The sequence below is a fragment of the Oryzias latipes genome, chromosome 6, assembly GCF_053564925.1.
Source record: "Oryzias latipes strain Hd-rR chromosome 6, Olatipes_Hd-rR_3.1".
In the NCBI taxonomy this organism is placed as follows: domain Eukaryota; kingdom Metazoa; phylum Chordata; class Actinopteri; order Beloniformes; family Adrianichthyidae; genus Oryzias; species Oryzias latipes.
The window spans coordinates 13,264,456-13,284,734 of NC_136242.1; the positions used below are offsets into that span (position 1 = coordinate 13,264,456).

General features: G+C 41.1%; 1 protein-coding gene across 1 annotated transcript in view; it reads left to right on the top strand.

The window, feature by feature from the left end:
* cspg4 (chondroitin sulfate proteoglycan 4) overlaps positions 1-9,731 on the top strand; it is an 87,844-nt gene extending 78,113 nt beyond the window's left edge. The window contains exons 9-11 of the mRNA XM_011475870.4: positions 79-239; positions 5,122-5,305; positions 5,893-9,731. Coding sequence (XP_011474172.1) covers positions 79-239; positions 5,122-5,305; positions 5,893-7,697 — 2,150 coding nt within the window. The 3' untranslated portion in view covers positions 7,698-9,731. The remainder of the gene's footprint in view (positions 1-78; positions 240-5,121; positions 5,306-5,892) is intronic.
* Positions 9,732-20,279: the final 10,548 nt, after the last annotated feature.

The window sequence follows — 20,279 nt, forward strand, 5'->3', positions numbered from 1 at the left end:
TAAAAACAAACTTTTTATACTCAAACCAATCTCCAGGTCATTTTCTGCACACTTTACCCTGCTTGTGTGTTTTCCCAGGAACGAGGCAGCAGATCACCATCTCCAACCTGGGTTCTGTGAGCCACGGGGACAGCAGGGAGGCGCAGTTCTCCCTCGTCCGTTCTCCTCGGCTGGGAAGACTTATCTTGGCAAACGAAAAGAACCAGTTTGAGGAAATTAACAGTTTTTCCCAGTCACAGGTGATGTGTTTTTATTTGTTGTTGAATTGAGTTTTTTTAATGGATTTTTCAAACATCCTCAATTAAACATGTAAGAAGACATTTCTTCTTGCCTGAATAGATCCTAATTTTATCATTTATACTAAATGCTGATTTACTGAACAGTCAGGGCTTTGAAAAGTTGAAAATCAATCTTTAGATGCATGTCAAATAAAAAAAAGAGGATTTCTTAAGTTATTTAGCAGAAATACTCATAAACCTTACATAAAAACATAGAATTCTTTGTTTAACACAAAGTGAGGAGCTGAAATCCTCTTAACATTGAACATTCGATTTTCTTTTCTGTAGGGAACTGCTGTTCAAATAGTTTGAAACCTCTCTGGTTTCTGGGATCTGTTTCAGTGTTCCAGTTAATCGTCCTGATTTTAAAAATACAATAAAATTCTACTAACGCATCAGAAGAATCTTATTTGACCAGCGTCTGTTGCAGAACTGATGGGATCCACGTCTTTCGTTGAGCCCTTTTGGGTTCTGTTCGTGCAGTATTTTATTGTGTTTTAGTGTAATATGTACATCAGTTTAGTTATGCTCCCTCCTTTTCTGATGTACTGTATGTATAGGTCACATTTTTCATTGCAATATATATATATATATATATATATATATATATATATATATATATATATATATATATATATATATATATATATATATATATATATATATATATATCCCACATTTGATGGACACTTGTGCAAGTGGCTTCCCATTGGCTTCAAGGGTGGTTTTCCACAGCTTCATCGAGTTTCATATGAAGGCTCTTAGAGTCCTGTTGATGTTGTACAGCTCAAAGCATTCAGTGATCCATGTGTGTGGCATTGAGTCATAGGCCTTCTTGTAATCAATCCAGGCTGTGCACAGGTTGGTGTGTCGTGACTTGCAGTCTTGGGCGACTGTTCTGTCGACCAGGAGTTGGTGTTTGGCTCCTCTGGAGTCTCTACCAATGCCCTTCTGTGTGTTACTCATGAATTGATCCATGTGCCTGTTTATCTTGGTTGCAATGATGCCTGACATGAGCTTCCATGTTGTGGACAGACAGGTTATTGGCCGGTAGTTGGATGGGACTGCACCCTTTGAGGGATCCTTCTGGATCAGTTACAAGTACCTTGGAATTCCCCAGGCAAATGGCAACCTGGAGCAGGCATCAAGGAAAGCTGCAACAGCTAAATACCTCCAACGAGTAAGGCAAGTCCTGAGAAGCCAGCTCAATGGCAAAAATAAGACCCGGGCAATAAACAGCTACGCACTGCCAGTTATCAGATACCCTGCAGGAATAATAAGATGGCCAAAGGAAGAGATACAGACCACGAATGTTAAAACACAAAAGCTCCTCACCATGCATGGAGGGTTCCATCCCAAATCCAGCACACTGAGACTGTATGCTAGCCACAAGGAAGGAGGCCGAGGACTAGTGAGTGTAGAAGCCACTATCCAGGATGAAACATCCAAGATGCATGAGTACATCAAGCTCAATACCCCAAATGACAGTGTGCTCAGTGAATGTCTCAGGCAATGGAGAGCAGAGGACACAGTGCTGGAGGACAGATCCTCATGGGAGGACAAACCCCTGCATGGGATGTACCACCGGACCATAACTGAAGTGGCTGATATCAAGAAGTCCTACCAATGGCTAGAAAGTGCTGGCCTACAGGACAGCACTGAAGCTCTCATCCTGGCAGCTCAGGAACAAGCCCTGAGCACCAGAGCGATAGAGGCTCAGATCTACCACACCAGACAAGACCCAAGGTGTAGGCTGTGCAAAGAGGCCCCTGAAACAATCCAGCACATAACTGCAGTGTGTTAGATGCTGGCAGGTAAAGCATACATGGAGCGCCACAATCAAGTGGCTGGAATAATATACAGGAACATGTGTGCAGAATATGAACTGGAAACCCCAAGGTCAAAATGGGAAACACCTCCGAAGGTGGTAGAGAATGAGAGAGCAAAAAACCTGTGGGACTTCCAGATCCAGACTGATAGGATGGTAATGGCGAACCAATCAGACATTGTAGTGGTGGATAAAGAACAGAGGAAAGCCGTTGTGGTGGATGTGGCAGTGCCAAGCGATGGAAACATCAGGAAGAAGGAACATGAGAAACTGGAGAAATACCAGGGACTCAGAGAAGAACTGGAGAAAGCCTGGAAAGTGAAGGTGACAGTGGTGCCTGTGGTAATTGGAGCACTCGGGGCAGTAACCCCCAAGCTGGAGGAGTGGCTACAACAGATACCTGGAAAGACCTCAGACCTCTCAGTCCAGAAAAGCGCAGTGCTAGGAACGGCTAAGATACTGCGTAGGACCCTCAAGCTCCCAGGCCTCTGGCAGAGGACCCGAGCTTGGAGGAGAAACCACCCGCGGAGGGTGAGAGGGGTGTTTTGTTTTTTTTATATATATATAGATAGATATATATATTCAACTATTATTTACCGGAATTTCACTGAGAAAGAAAAGGATGTTAGGATTAAAATAAGCAGATATCATACAAGCCACACCATTCTATTGAAAGGAAGGTAATTTTCCACTTGCATCAGAAAAAAAGAACATTTTTTTCCTAAACGTTTGCTTCAAGATACGGAGCCTGATAAGACACACACAGATAGAAATGTGAAGGTATCTGCTGTAAATCCAAATATTGCTCACATCCGTTTTTATGAATGACTTATGACGTGAATAATTATTTCGTTCACAGAAATTAATGAATGCGTGGGAACTGAATATTATTTTGTGGGAACAAGATATTAATTTTATGAGAACAGGACATTAAGTATTTTACCCACATCAGGTCACGGGCTCAGTATTAAGATGATATTCAAGAACACTAGTTTTTGTGAGTATTTTCAGTGCAAAACCTTACGGCATTACTCATTCTTGCCAGCAGGTGGAGCCAAAATGTATTTGCACTTAATCAACAATTAAATATTATTTTTTTAAATGATTGGAAATATTGTTATGTTAATAATAGTTTCGTTAACATCCATGCAGTTTAAAAAACAGCAATGAAATATGAGTTTTCACCAACGTGTTAACTGACCCCAAAACTGTGTTTTGTTGGCTGTGTTTGCTCATGCAGCTGGAGGGACTGTGGTGGATTCAGGACGCTCTGCTCATTTCCTTCCCTGACATGCGGCTCTGCTCGAATAAACAAACGGACCGCTCCGTTCTGCTGCTGACAGAAAATCTGACACTAAGCCGAGCTGAAAACACGATTTAAGGTTCTCGGCAGCGTGTGTCCGATTGAGCAAGAAGTTCACAACCAAATATGTGTGTCTGCTTCAGCTGTGACTCATGCTCCAAGTCAGTTAGACAATGTTACTTTAGGCCGATTTAATAACTTAACTGAGACTGACGTCACGAGGGGTTGATGACACACAAACAAAAAAACTGAAAACTAAAATCTGAAAACAAGCTTTATTTGAATAAGTTTTATTTATTTTATAAAGCTTTAAAAAATTGATGTCCCTCATATGGATTCCCCTTCCACCTGTTTCACTTGTGTTAGCCCATTTGAGCCCATTTTTGATCTGTAAATTTCTCTACTTCAGCTCAAGTCTTGAGTAATAGTTTTAGTTGATGGTCTTTCAGTAATTTTTCTTTTAAACCTTTAAAAGGGGAACACAGCAATCCATTCTAGTTCCCCAATTTCTCATCTATTGAAATGAGCCAATTTTAAGATAGTTAAGCTGTAGTCCCATGCACCCTTACAGGGGGGGAGTTGGCCTCTACAGGTGCTGCAGGATTTGGGGTTGTCTGGACCCATGGGGTGTCATGGAGAAAAGTGCCTGCATCTTAAAGGGTGTGTCTTGCAGTTCCCTTGAGGCTTGTACGGCCACCTCAAGGGGTTTCATGAGAAGCGAATGTATGAATACCGTGTACTATATGGGAACTTCATCATGAAGTATTAGTACAGCTACTGTAACTTGCACACACTTATGACATACGGGGGATACTGTCAAACGGTGCCCTTTACGCCATACTTTTGTCAATAGTGTTGCGCGCACTGGACCCTTACTAAACAGCGCACAAATGTATAGTCAGTAAGGTGATACATATGTGCCCATAGGACGTCCGCAAAAACTGCACTCTGATTGTCTAATTTGCTCATTTATGGCAGTCAGGCTGCAAGCACGAAGGAGCATGTACGTATTAACCCTTGTGCTATCCTATGAGGTCAAGATGACCATTGACGTGTTCTCCCTACCATGACAAAGGTGGATAAAGGTGAAGAGGATTTCATGTACTCCATGGAAACCAGTGAAGATCACAAATCATTGAAGAAAAAAGTTCAGCGCACTGTCTTGTGGGGTCTAGATGACCTCACTCCCAATGTGAAAGTGCCTAGGATAACACAAGGGTTAAGTGAACAGCACTAACAGGCTCCTTGTGCAATGCCCAGGATTTGAGGGGGTAAAAAAAAACCAACATCCCCTTTACTTACCTTTGCGTGTTCTGTTAGTGCTCACTGTGACCGGTAGAAACATTTTCACACTACGAGATCACAGAGGGATCTACGACCTTAAAAATTTGTGCGGGCCACCTGCATGCCCTATACATGTTTGCCCTTTTCTTCGTCCGCAGACAACCGGCATCCACCCGTACATGATCCCAAGAAAGCTACATTTAAAAAATGCAACAAATAGGAGAACCAGACTAAAATTTAATATTTTTTTTGCTAAATTTAACAACATTTCGAATTATACAAAAGAAAAGAATATTCCAGAGACAATAGGAGAGCAATTTAAATAGCACCTAGAATAAGGTTGCACATAAAATGCATGGTTTTGTTTTCTCCCAGAGTGCTGGATTTTATTGTAAATGGATATTTTTCTCTTAATTTTGTATTCCCAGTTGGAGACAGGGGCGGTCTACTACGAGCACCAGCTCCCTACTGAGCCCTTCTGGTTGGTGAGGGAAGAGCTGGAGCTCAGGGTGGCATCAGAATCGGCTCCTGACACCCACCACATCCTGCCCATCACCATCTCCTTTTACGCTGCTCACAGCAACATCACCTCCCAGCTATGGAGGAACACAGGTGAACAACCTTGGAACTTGTTTTAAGAAAAAGAAAAAAAAACAACATTACATTTCTCCTTTTTTTCCCTTTCTATTGTAAATCCCTGTGATTACCTGGAAGATTTAATTAGCAACATGAACCCTGTAAAATGTCTGTAAAAGACATGTGTGATACTATTCATAAGAGAAAAAGAACAAAGCTGTGAAGGTGAAGATTTAGTTGTAGTATTTATACTCAGTATATGTCTCAAATGTTCACATAAGCGAACAGGAAGTTTGGAGCTGAGTAATGTACTGTATACTGTTCTGAATTGACAATCAAGATTCTTCCATAGTACATCCTGGTGACATTGTCTTGAGGTTGGGTCATAGCATCTGGACTTTGACTTTCTCTTTGCCGCTCATCCAAAAAGCTTGATGAGGCGAAGCCCAGATGCAACGACTCAACGCCTAGACACTGAACTATCATGTTATATTGAACTATTTTATTCAAATTCCCAAGTCCTTTTTAATGGAAACGTCTACACAGTGCACTACAATGTGCTACGCGATACAGCGGACAGGAGTTTTCTGACTCGTCATGCTGCATTTGTTTTACATCCTCAGGTTTTGAGGTTGTGCAAGGCCAAAGGAAAACCATCAACAAGTCAATCCTTGATGCTTCCAACCTTCTGACAATTATTACGGAATCAGAAGAAAAGGACGTGCTTTTTGTGATTAAACGTTTTCCTGATCATGGTCGTATTACCCTCAGTGGTCAGGACCTCCCTCGCAACACCCAGTCCTTCACCCAGGAAGATGTTTCGCAAGGGCGGGTGGAGTATCTCCACGATGACTCCAGGGCATCATCTGATAGTTTCTCTTTCCGGGCCAGTCTAAAGCCTGGAGGTCAAGGGGTGTCCCACCCTGCTGAGAACATTATCCTAGAGGAAGTCTTTCACATCTCAGTCAAACGGCGAGGCTCTGAGCCCCCTGAGCTCGTCACAACAGATCTTCTGCTGGAAGTTCCTCAGGGATCCAGGACAGTTGTCAGTCAGGCGTATCTCAACACACAGGATGAAGACAGTCCACCGGATGAGGTGCGCTTCAAGGTAACAAAGGCTCCGACCAATGGTCAATTTTATAACATACGCACCATGGAGCCGATCACTGAGTTCACTCAAGAAATGGTCAACAATAACCAGGTGGTTTTCTACAGCGACAACAGTCTGAGAAATAGTTTTGTGGAATTTGTTGTGACGGATGGGGAACACGAAACAGAAAGGTTCACTTTGCACATTGGCATCCTGGCTCACACTCTTCATCTCCACCAAGTCCAAGAGATCAAAGTCAAGCAGGGTGACGATGAGACGTTGGTGACTGAGGAGATGTTGAAGGCCTCCACAAAGGGTGCTGTTGAGGAGGAAATCCTTTACAAGATCACAAGTGTTCCAAAATACGCTGCAGTTATGGTCGATCGACAGCCCACATCTGCATTCACCCAGAAACTGATCAGAGAAGGTAGAGTCAGTGTCCGCTTTGTCAAGTCTACTTCCCCTTATGACACAGTTTCCTTTACAGCCCGCAGCCGGGCTGCAAACGTTTCCTCCATCCTCAACATCACTGTGCAACCTCTGGCAAACATTGCCCAGAATCCCCTGTTACCCCAGGGGGCGCTCATCCAACTGGACAGACGACTTCTTGATGCAAGCCCTCTGGCCAACAAGACACAGACAATGCCCACATTCATTATCACCCAGCAGCCAAAAGGGGGTAGATTCCTACAACCTGGGGGTCAGCCTCTGGACTCATTCAGCCAGAGTGACCTTGTTGAGGGTCGTGTGGCTCTGGAAATCGATAGCCCTTCGGAAACAGGAAGTGGTCCTGACCAGGAGGAAGCCCACTTTCTTCTCAAAGCACACGGGGTCCCACCTGCCGAATGTGTGCTTTCCTTCCAGACAGGCCCCTACAACTCCTCTGGGGTTTACCCTGCCACTTTGCTGAGGGTTCCTGGTGGGTTCCCTCATAACACCCCACGAACCCCGCGTCTGAGAGGTGACGTGGACTGGGCCTCCGGGGATGCGCTGACCACAGCATCATCTGGCTACGACTCTCAAGGGAAACCTATAACTCGTCGCAGCAGCATCTGGTCCATCCTCATTCCCATCCTGGTAGTGCTGCTCCTCTTGCTGTTGGCTGCAATATTCGCGTACTACTTGGTTCATAAAAACAAGACAGGCAAACACAACGTCCAGACCGCGGCCTCCAAGCCCAAAAATGGAGAGGTGGCCGGCACAGAGACCTTCCGCAAAACTGATCCAGCCAATAACATCTCTATGTCCAACATGGGCTCTAAAGATGCGGACCCTGAGTTGTTGCAGCACTGTCGGACATCAAACCCGGCCTTGAAAAAGAACCAGTACTGGGTTTGAAACACTTTGCAACCTCTTCAAACCATTCCTATCAGTATTATAGACTTCTGCAAGATGAAAAGAATACTTTGCTCCGCTTTTACTTCTTCTCAGTATAGCTGTGGACAAATTCTGAAGGAAACACTGAACAGCAAAAGAGGCAGTTGGGGATCTTAAAAGGTTCATGCAATATCTATTTATTTGATTTTGTGGTTTATCAAAGAGCACAAACACAGACATGAACATGTCAGATGTTTGCAACAATTTCTAGTGGAGTGCTCTAATATTATAGTCAAATTCATCTACAAACATTAACCAGAATAGGTAGCCTTGATCCGATTAGGTTATTTCTGTTGTTGGTTCAGTAATTCTGATAAACTTGTACATAAGTAATGAGGTGAATCTGTTTCCTATTGACAAGAACAAAATGAGTCTTTTAAATGTTGTTTCTCAGGGCTTAATTCACTCCAATCAACCATTAGCATTCAGTTTTATGCTAGGCCAAGCTAATGCTGTCCTGGCTTTCACAGATCACACACAGAAAAAAAGATGTCATCAATCTTCATAATTTTCATTTTGAGTAAGTAAGCTTAAAGCTAGCTTACTGGTTAATAAAATCATAGCCAAGCTTAACTTCTGCTAACTTACAAAGTGGAGCCCACAGGCAGAAATGTACAAAGTTCTTTTACAAACCTGAAAATAGTGACGTCACCAGTAGAAAACGCCTTACCTCCGGCTCAAGTCAAATGAAGCCCATTTAGTCGCCATTTTTCCGCGACACGGGAGCCGCCATTTGGAGCCAGCGATTGTCGAGTCTGTCCTGTATGTCTTAACAGTCAATGATACAGACTCAGAAGCAATAAATAAAGCTCCACAGGTAACATTAAAGTACTGATGTCTATTCATTATTATATGCATTTCCTTTATGAGCTAAATATGGTGTTTATTTGAAATCCTCTTATTTCTTAAACTCTATTTTCCTTGCTAAAAATAAAAATTTCCAGTGCCATAAATGACAGTCCCATTCTCTAAGTTTCAGATATATATATATATATATATATATATATATATATATATATATATATATATATATATATATATATATATATATATATATATATACATAATTGTTGTTATTTCTGCTAATTAAACTAGGTCATTGAAGTAACCAAGATGTAAAGAAAAGATGTAAAGAGATTGTTTAAGCTTTTTTTATGCTGTACACCTTTTTTTTTTTTACTTTTTATCATTTTTGGAAATTTAAGTATTCAATATTTTATACTAACCCCCTTTCTTTGATCTTTATGTTATATTCTTTGCTTTGTAACAAATGTAGACATTTAATAGAGGGAACAGAGCTCAGCAAATTTCCAGATGTTCTGCAGAGAAGAGGTCAAACTGAGCTTTCTCCTCCAGAAATCCCTTCTGTGCACATTTGATATTTTCAACATTTTTCTTTTTGCTTTGGTGACAATATAAAATAAACGCCGGCACTTTTTGCCATGTTAGTCTCGTCTGTTTGAAGTGCCAAGCACTTATCTCAAATGTAAGATAGGTAGGAAAATCCAGTGGGATTTCAACGTCAAAGGCAGGATGGATCCATCCTCTCATGTTTATGTGACAAATTCTGACTAGAATCTGATATTTTCAACCTCTCGTAAACATCAGGTGGGTTGAAGTGACCTCTTTACAGCTGACAGGAGTCTGATCTGCAGCCGGGGCCAATTTGCTAAAAGGTTTTTAGTCTTATGTGCAAACAGAGACAAACATTTTGTTTTGAAATCTACTCTTAGCAAAGAATATCTTTAGCTCAGTATGAACCTGTAAAGTGCATGGTTGTGAACATGGACGCTCATTCACTTCTCATTTTTCATTATTTATTGCTTCAGTCTCCCTAATCTACATTTCATATCCAGTTTCTAGTCTTTTCTGTCAAATGCTGGTTCCTTTTTGTATTAATTCATGTCAAATGAATAAACAGCTAAAGCTTTAAAGCTGCTGTACATTTGTATGTTTGGTTTAGGCCTTTTGGAAATAAACATTTCCTGCAACACATTCTGCATTTACATTTTTTACTGCATATTTTTTATATTATAACTGCAAGTCAATAATAATGCACTATATTTTTATATTTATATTTTCATTTATAACTAATAAAGGGGGTGGGTGGGTGGGTTGTTTTAACTTACGAGGGGTTCAAAGGTTTGCAAGAAATAATCCACTTTTTTCTCTCAGTCTGCTGTATACAAAATGCTGAGGAGCCCCTAAAGGGCCACTGAAGAAAAAAAAAACTAACTAGTGCGCACCCGATACTAACAGGTACGCACTAGTTAGTTACGAGATCGCACCAGTAAGTATCAGGTTATAAAGGTTATAATATACCAGGTCATTTGCGCACAGAGAAATGTTCCCAAGTTACCTGGAAATGGCATTACGTGAGCTCATTGAGTTTTACTTTGCTTTTTGACTTGCCTACAAAGAGATTGCAGCTTTTCTTGCTTACCGTCACAATTATATCATCTCTAAACGTCATCTTAAAAGAGTTTTAAAGTCATGTGGTTTGTTTCGGCCCAGGGGTTACACCAGTTTAGAACAGGTTCAGGAATGAGGAAGTTTATCGAGTAAACTCTATTAATATCGGTGGATGCATGCAAAATGCATTCAAAATGGCTGCAAATGGACCCCTTTGGGCGTCGAAAGGATCCAAATTATATCTGGCATTTGGATTCTTACGAAAAAATAAAACCATTTGGTATTTTTATTAATGGCTGTCAGTAACTGGTGAAAAAAAACAAAAAAATAATTGAAGTTAAAAAAAAACTAATGGGTGGGTGCACACCTGGTTTATTTATTTTTTTACTTCAATTTATTTTTATTTTTTTAGGGGCTCCGTATAATTCTGTTCCCTTTTAGTTTTTTTGACAAATGATTTGACTTGACTAACTTTTAACTTCTTTGCATTAATTTATGCTGACTTTAAAATTCACTTTTTAAAGTCTTCTTAAAATATTTCAATTTTGCTAGTACATATTGACAAATAACCGAAACTGTGAGATAGAAAAAAACGGTTTTATTTGCGTTACATAAAATAGAAAAAAATGAATGCATCTGCTTTTTGGAGCAGTTCAGCCTTTTGAGCACCAGATGGCGCCAAGTCCCAAACAACTCTTCTGAACCTCTTTGGGTTTGTCAGCATTTCCTGTGCACCATCATTCTTTTCGCTCTTTGGCCTTTGCTGTTACGAGTTTTTCTGCCTCTTTTCCACATCTTCTCTGCTCTGAATGACAGTCTCTGTTTTTTATTCTGCTTCTTCTCAGCAATTTATCCTCATGACTCTTCTTTTCACATATTAATACCTCTAGAAAGTGCAAAAAATAATACATCTTCGTATTCTTATAGAAATCAAATTAAAGGGGGGTTTCTGCAATCTAGTAATTGACTTTATTTCTATGCATCATTTTTATGACCCTCTTTCTATTCTAGAAACTTTAAGTAATTGGTGATAAATCTTGATCCATATATGTCATTTTGAATGCATTTTATTTAGAAGGTTATAATTTTTATTACGACTTTGCATATTAAATGCCATGTACTACTCTGCTGCGTTAGGGTTGTAATCCTGGAGAACCTGATCCTGTGGATCAACAATATGAAGTGGTTCGTATTGTATGGGGTAGTTTGCAGGACCTGGGAGCTCCGGACTCATCTCTTTAGCTGAATCCAAGTAGACAAGTGCAGCCACTATCAACCCTGCCACCTCAGTGACAGGCGAGACGACAATAAAAAGAGACTGTAGACTGGCAGGGATAAAGGTATTAGAAAACGTAAGCGTTGCTCCAAGAAGGCAACACAGGAGCAGCCGTGGAGAATAAAATAAAACAAGGGGCACATTCAGAAACAGCTTAAGGAAAACAAGATAAAATAGCCTTAGTGGAAGTGAAAACTACATTATTCAAATGTAAAAAAGTGAGAACCAAAACTGGAGGGAAAATGTAAAAAAAAATAAAAGCAGAACTTTACAAATCCAAAAGGTCATATAGTTAAAATAAAAGCATTCAGTAAGGCTGTGAACTTTTCTTAAAAGAAATGACAGAAATGTTCAGAGTCTTCACTTCTGAGTCTTCCTCTAATTATTAAATTTACTTGATATCAGATTATGGAATCATTTTCAAACACAAATCAAAGAGTCTAAAAAATAAACTAAAACATATTCCAAAAAATATGATGTTGTTCCCATTTCGGCATGTCCTTTCAGGTGTCGCCACAGTAAATCACCTTTAACTGATTCAGGTGGTTGGGCAGAGAGATTTTAGGCCGGATGCCCTACCAGACACAACCCCGTATCTTATCCGGGCTCAAGGAGACCAAGGCCCACTTGTGGCTAAATAGTTAGTCAGTAGCAAGAAAATGTCAGTTCTTTTGTCTATATAGTTACATTATGTGTTTAAACTAACGAATCCACTTGTGTTGGTGATTACTATGTGCTGTATTTTTGTCTTTTTGTTTATTGTTTTCAAATGCTGAAGAAGTGTACCTTTATAGCTACTTAAAAGAGGATGAAATCCTACATTTTCTTCTTAAGGCCCGTACACACCGGGACGAATATTCGCCAGGCGTTATTCACCAGCGTTTTTCGACACGTTTTTTGTGTTCACACCCAGGCGATTTTCGCTGACGATGAGCCGAGCGAACATGCAATTTCATTCCCTGACATTAGATGGCGCTTAATGTAAACAGAAATACTCCCGTACACAAGGTGGCGCTGCGCAACTTTACGCTTCTTAAACTCGCTTCCCCTCAGAAGAAGAGATCGCAAGTATTTACGCACTTGTCAGAATCATACAAAGAAAACATGAATATTTCAAGCATCAGTAGCTCCAACTGATGCTTGGTTCGGGAATATTTTAGAATGTCCGTCATTATTTCTTCGCGGCTGTGTAGACGCTACTTGGCGTCTATCTTCTTCGCTGGTATGTGTGCTCAGCAAGGCAGTTTTGTGTTTGAGCGCCCCCAACTTGTGTTTTACTGTAACTTCAGAAGCTCCAGACACGTGTGCAAAAGCGCCATTCTCCTTGGTCGAATAGATTTCGACGCGACGCGTCAAAAAAACGGACCCGAGGCGGTTTTTTTTGACGCCTTGACGCGTGGCGTTTTTTCGCGTCGGTGTGCACACTCTCATTGGTGCCCTTTGTTTAGTTACGAGGCGTTAAACATCGGCGAAAATCGCGCGCACGTGTGTACGGGCCTTTACTGTTGCCTATTGTAACAAAAAGCAAGTTTTCTTTTTTTTTAAGCAAGTTATTTTTTTTTTTTTGTAATTGTTTTGTGATAAAATAAAAAATAAAATAAAAATTGACTAGATGAAAAGTGTCACCAGATGAGGTAAAACTTTAGAGTCTTAACTCCTCCTACCCAGTGTGAGGCATGGTGGAAGAAGGGTTACAATTAGGGGTTTTCCTGCAGCTGCAGTGTGTGGGCAGTCACTGACTCACCTGTGAGCTCCTGGATGTAGAAACATCTCCCAGTACTTCAAGTAAATATATCCTTTACAGTAAATAAAGTCATTTTGTGTTAACAATTGATGAAGAACATTTGTTTTTTGTTTTTTTAGTTTATTTTTTCAGAGTTTCTCTGCAAAAGGAAGCACATTCAGATCGATCCAGGGATAAAAGTGTACACAGCTCTTCTGAGCAGGATCCGAGTTAATGATCCATCGTGGGTTTGGAACCGACGCACTCCTCTCCCCTCCCAAAAGACTTTAAGGAATGAAAACAGCAAAGGGCGGGAGGAGACAGCAGTTTTTGTGATTCTGTGACCTTAACGTTCTGAGGGTTTGCTTCTGATTTTAAGCTCAGAGGAACTCATGAAATCCCCAACCTTTTCAGAAAGAATCAAAAGGTTCAGACAAAAGCAGGGAAGTTACTAGCAAACCAAAGCATTAAGCCATTCCGTCAGTGTCAGTTTCAGGTTCTCAGCCTTGCTTATTAACCATCTGCGTGGCTCCATGCTGGGTTGTGTTGACTCTGGCTTCACTCTATTGCAGGCTGGCTCTGAGTCAGACACAGCAGAAGCCAGTCGTCTGTTTGCTCTGCTGCATTATCTGCTCATCGCCGCGACACACAACCAGACAAACCCATGCTAACCTGCCTGTCCATGACTCCTACAGGCAATCTGAAGAAAATACAAAAGTCATTTTATAACGTATTAGTGGAAACAAATACATCCTGTTTTATAGTGCAAGAATGAAAGGTTTAAAATACAAATCAGAATTCTGAAATTAAAAACAACTGTTAAATAAATGTAAAATGATGGTTCAATGGTTTTGCTTGAAGACCTTTTAATCATCGTACATTTACTATAAAAGTCCATCTTCTTAACCCGCTGAATTCCTTTTAAGGTCACAGGATTGCTGGAGCCCATCCCAGCTACTGTTAGGTGAAGGCAGGGATCACCCTGAACAGGCTCCCAGTCTACAACACAACCACATGCGCACACACTCACATACACATCTATAGACAATTTGGAATTTTCCATCATGTAAAATGAAAATCCGACCCTCACAATTCAAATTTGGAGCCATTCGTGTACAACAACATGAACACAAATTCTTGAGTACTTAAAGCTTTTGTTGGTTTAAATACTTTTTTTTTTACTTCGTTTCAGCTGGCAAGTGTAGTGTTTGCTGCGTAAATTAGCTTTGAGTGGCAGACTTTACAGGACATATAGAGCCTCCAGCTGCTTCCTGCATCCAGAACAAGTTCTGTGCACGTTGAACCCACCTCTACCTACAGAAAAGGTTCTGTTTCAGTGCAACTGATGCTTATGCATAAAGACCCACTTCAATGAAAATGGTGTTTTTGGTGTTTTTACCATTTTTCTGATGATGAAAGAGACATACAAAGAAAATTACACTTAAAGTTGCATTTCTGAGTCAATTTTTTTTCAAATCGTTGTGAAACAGGAGCGAGCGAAAAAATAATGTTTAAAAAAGAGTGTATTTGTGACGTGAATTTCTGATTAGTTACAACCACTCTGCAGAATTTATGTCAGAGAAAACAACACAGTTTTTAAAATTTTGGTTAAAAACAGCATTATCATAATTAAACAGACTCTTTATCAACAGATCAAAAGATGATCAGAGTGGAACTTTGAATCTGAGTGAGGGTTTGTTTACTTCAGACCCTTTGCAGCAGAAATCTTCAGTGAGTCTGCCTGATCTTCTACTCCTTCATCACGATGAACACTTGTGGAAAATGTGTCAACATGACAAGATCCCGTTCACACATGGTGGTCATGAAGGGTTCTGGTTGGTCCCCGTGGCTGCACGTCGGGGTGAAAAGGGCAGCACGGCATGCTGGGAGTGCAGAAGCAGTTGGTCTTGAGGGAAAGAGGCCTTTCAGTGAAGAAGAAAAACACACCAACAGCTGGAGGCTCTTTTTTTTTTACACCCACTTACAGTACTCCTTGACCCCTTAAGTTACATTACACCACCCTCACCAACACTCATTCAAGTGATCACTTCCAATTATAAGTCTATATAAACAGCATAAACGCCTGTTTTGTGTTCACATGTTGCTACAAAAGTTTTTAAGTCCATTTTTGGGACTATGTCCAAAAATCACAGGCATAAAATGTGTGTTGAAAGTTAAATCAGATCAAACTTTGACCAGTCATGGACTCAGATATGACCTATGGATGGCGTCCCCTTTAATTCATGGAAAAGCCAGCGGTTTGATCATGGAGGAAAAATGAATTATTGGGGTTTGTTCCTGACTGGAATTCTATGACACCAAACCTTTTATGTAACAGAAGAGAGCTGTGAATGAAAAAGCCTGGAACAAGATTTGCACCACTTTGACTTTTTGGCACCGAGCCTTTTCCAACTGTAGGGTGGTGGTAGTAAACAAACAACAGACAAAGAAACAAAATGGAGAAGCCCCTCCCTGCTCGTCCAGTGTGAACTCTGTGGGCAGAATGTGCGTTCTAGAACCCGTCTTCACATGCCCGCTCTGAACGTAGCTTGACACTAACGGGACTGCATGAGATGAGGATGTGGATGAGTTTCTCTGGGTCTGCTTTAGTCAGGTGGTTCATCCTTGTAAATCTTTCAAGATGGTGAACAAATGGTGTCCTGTGAGTGATTCAACTTCAACCAGATCATTTAGCTTCACTTTAGCTTCGGATTCCAGTTGGCTCGTCTCTGCTCTGTACCTGACCTCGTCTCTGGCTCGCCTCTACTACTGCTACTCCTACACCTGGCTGTGGATTCTGTCTCCGGCTCGTCTCGCGCCCCCGTTCATCCCCCCAACTCCATCTGGATGAAGCTCGTCTGCTGGACTTTAAACATGTAGTTGTAGAGTTAGATAAGTTAATTCTTCTCTATGAGTTCTGGTAAATCGCCTGTCCATCCTGGGGGAGGATCCCTCCTTCATGTGGACACCCCTGAGGTTTCTTCGTTTTTTTCCGGAATCCATTTTTTTTTTTAGGAAATTTTCCTTACCGAGAAGGGGGGTCTAAGGGCAGGGATGCCAGTTTAGTTTAGTCAGTTTGTTAGTTCAATTTAGTATTTTCCTATTGAATTGTATGTATTCATTCATGATCCTTTTGATTCAATGTTTTAATTTTTCAATTACCTATACGAAGCCCATCGAGACGACTGTTGTTGTGAATTTGGGCTATACAAATAAAATTGATTTGAATTGAATTGAATCAAGCAACAACAACAAAACAAAGGTAACACAAAAGAAAAAACAAGACAAAGGGTTAAACATTTCTGTGTGCTTGTAGCAGTAGCACCACATTCCCCTCACAGCGGGTTGACGGTAACGTGTTCTTAGATGTAGTTTAAGTGGGGGGGGGGGGGGGGGGGCTTTAGAACAGCCTGGCTGTCGGGGGAGCATGTTCTGCAGATGGTTTTCCAGGAAAGGGCACTTTCAGAAGTCCTGGTTTTGATTTTTGATTATGTGATTTAAAAGTTTCCCAACAGAATTTTATTGTTCAAGGAAGTAAGCTAAAAGTCCCTTCTCTGCTGTAGACACTGATCTGCGGGATTTCAGGTGAAACGCTGAGTCATTGGAACCTAAATGATTTCATCATTTTATTCCACAGCCCCTCCCCACACCCCACCCCAGTGTCAGCTGCCCCAGCATGCATCTGGAGTCAGCTCTTTTTGTGAGCCTGAGTCTGGGGGGGTCTGAATTCCTTAGAAGAAGAAAAAAAGGATTTCCAACCCCCCCCCCCCCCCCCTCCTCCTCCTCCTCCTCCTCCCTCCTCTGTGAGGAATGAGTCCAGGTTCAGTACCCCCCCATTGTTATGGAAATCTGTGTTTCTGTGCATGTGAGCGTGTGCACAAGCGTCTGCAACACGCCTAAGAGAGCCAAGCACAACGGACCACTGCTCTTAACCGCCTCATCTCCCCTCTCCACCCTTCCTCCCTCCTCATCCTCCACGCCTCCTTCCTCAAAGCCAACAGTCTGGATCAGGCAGGAAGTAATCAGGGTGGACTCCATCCACTCCTCCTCCAACAGTTGGAGGTGCTTGTTCCTTCAGATCTGGGTTGTGTGACTCCAACCAGCTGATAGGGTGGAGTTCAGGAGCCTCAATGAGGAACTTGGTACAGAGCAAACATGTTAATTCGGGCGAAACTCTGTAACACGACTGAAGGAAGTGTTGTCCTGAAGGTGAGGTTGTGGCTTGAGTCCAGCACACACAGCGATGGTATGCACCACCCATCTGGGAAAGGATTTGAGGGAAGAGCTCCTCTGGAAATCCACTCAGTGCTTGTGCTGCTTCTCATTACTGCCAGTGTTGCTGCACATGGCTGCCCCGCAACACCACAACAACATGGTGGTGCAAAGGTCCTTTCCACACCCCCACAATGCATCACTGAACAAGATGAGAAACTATAAAGTACAGTTGAAAGTGGAATCAAGGCTTCAAAGTCACACTCTGGTCATCTTTTGATGTATTGTAAAAGTGTTCCCAGGGGTCTTTTAGTCATGATTTCGCCCTTTTTAGGCAAAATCAAAAAACTTGTGTCATTTTCTGAGACATAGTTTCTGCATAGCGGCAGGAGTTCATTTAGAAATTCGCCTCTGAGTTGTGGGCGGGACCGTTGGCATGGAGTTATCCCCGCTCTTCTTCCCTTCATCCAGAATTGAGAGTTCTCTCTTTACATAATCTCCTGAGCGGAGGAGCGAGCTTGTGGCCCGCCACAAATAAGCTTCTTCTTTTTTTAAAGTATTTTTCAAGTGCTCCTGATCCACAACAATTCGAATAAAGAAATACTCAGACATTCCATTTTAATCCTAATTTTCTTTATAAATGTGCTCCATCATGAGATAAATTCCACAACGACATGTTAAAAACACCAAAAACGTCATTTTCATTGACGTGGGTCTTTAATTAAAAACACAAAGCATCAAGATTTGAATTTTTTATATTCCACTGAAGTAAGACAGGATAAAGAAAACCAAAGAAAAGTTTGGATAACTTTAATTTTGATCAGTTTTAAGTAATTGTGCATGCGAAAAGCAGTCATTTTCATTCGAGGCCTGCTGAGGATTTGTCTTCCTCTGCATACTTAACAAACAATTAACAAAACAGTCTTGCCCAATTTAGTCTTCTTCTAAGGGGCTAACAGGAAAAATCTTTATTTAAAAATATTTATTTTTATGCACAAGATACAAAAATAGAGCCTGTTAGAAGGGATTTACTCCAGAAGAATAGTGTTGATATGAATTGCGAAGCACAGAAGGAGGTGCAGAAAAAAAACATAGCAGGAGTTTATTTACTGAAGTTTTCTGAAACAGGAGGAAACATCAGACTGAGAGTTGTAACGATTGAAGTCAATACAAAGGCTTCAGGTCATTTCAGATCCAACTCATTCCTCGTCATCCGCATCATTCCAATGAAGAGAAAAAAATGTTTGTCCAGTCTATCCAACAAAAACTACGATTCCCAGAGCCCCACCCCTTCAGATTTGGTATAATTAAAAAGGCCCAAGTGTGCCCTGTAGAAACCCAAAGGAGTTCATACAGTTATAGGCAGTGGCAAGGAGATATTCAGGTTTAGAAATATCCTCTACAGAGCATTTACATTGCTGGTAGTCAGGAGGTTAATAGCATCATTAAAATGGTTTATATTAGTAATCAACAGATTAGGTCAAAGGGTTACAGAGAAATCCCTAATCTGAGGATGCAATGGTGACATTAAGGAGGAAAACTGGCTCTGAATGGAAGAATAAGGAGAAACTTCGAGGAGAACTGGATCACTCTGAGAGTGGAACAAACACTCGGTTTCAACGGTATTTCATAATAAAATATTGATTATAGCGATCGTTGAAGCTGTAGTTCCTGAAATACTTTCAGCTTTAGTGGTTGGACATTTCTCTTGAGTATTTCTCTGATAGAGTGTATTTTGTTAGCAAAAAAGTTAATAAATCAATTTTTTGAAGCCCAGACAGTTTGCTTACAGGGAGACTGAAGTGCACACACCCCTAACGGTGGACATATGAGAACTGGACTGGACTGAGTGACTCCTCCCCCTTCGCGTTCCAAACAGGAAGTACCTGCTGGTTCAGAGAAGCCAAAATCCCATTGACATCTATAGGGAAATAAACAACTATTACTCAGTCAGAATAATATTGGTCAGAATAAACATTTTTTCTCTAATACTTTTTTTTTTTACATCTTCTTGATAATCCTATTTTTCTTTTCTCATGAATTATTTTTCTTTAGTTTTTCAAGTTACAAACTGACCAATCGGATGCCTCAATAAAAGTGTGTGGTCTCACGTCTAACCTTTAAAAACCTTTGATTGACAGATTTGCCCGCTTTGAAGTGGTAGGGGTTTGGACTGCCAACACGCTAGCTCCTGATTGGTGGAGAGTGGTTGCCATAGAGATGTTGACTCCCAATGACTTGGACCAATAACTGCTTACGGACATTGTCTGGCTCCAACATGGCAAAAAAATTACTTCTTAGTTGAAGTAGACCATGGGTACAAGCCAGTCACTGGACACTAAAAACATCATATTTTACTGTTCGACTGCCTCAAAACCAATTCTTTCCTCGTATTTCTGAAGATTTTCTCCTTCCCTTCATTTTAATTTTGTAGCATCTGTTGGTGTAAAACAGCCACAGTCTCTTCTAACATGACCAAGTGTTAGTTTTTGGTCACTTTTATTGAACCTTCTATAAAAAAAAAACACCAAAACATTTACACAGAAAATTCCCTCTCAACAAGGCAAATGTCTCCTGTTGACAAAGTGGGTGGATGCTTTAGTGTGGAAGATCAGCAGAGCTCTGTTCGTGTCTGCTCATGGTTTGGTCTCCAGCCGAGCAGGAATGCTGGAGTCCATCGTCGGAGCAGGGAGTGTGGTGTCATGAAGAAACCGCAAACTGCAAATTTAAGGGGAAATATTCCACCACTGAGCAGCTGAGAGCAGCTTCTCTTATCTTTGCTCCCTCTTTTCTTAAACTTGTGGGTTTGGTGTTTGCTCAGGGCGTGATGTGGGCTGATAACCAGAGCTAACGCGCACTCGAAATGCAATTCACATGATGTAAAACTAGTACTGCTTCAACTTCTGAATCTGATAAAACT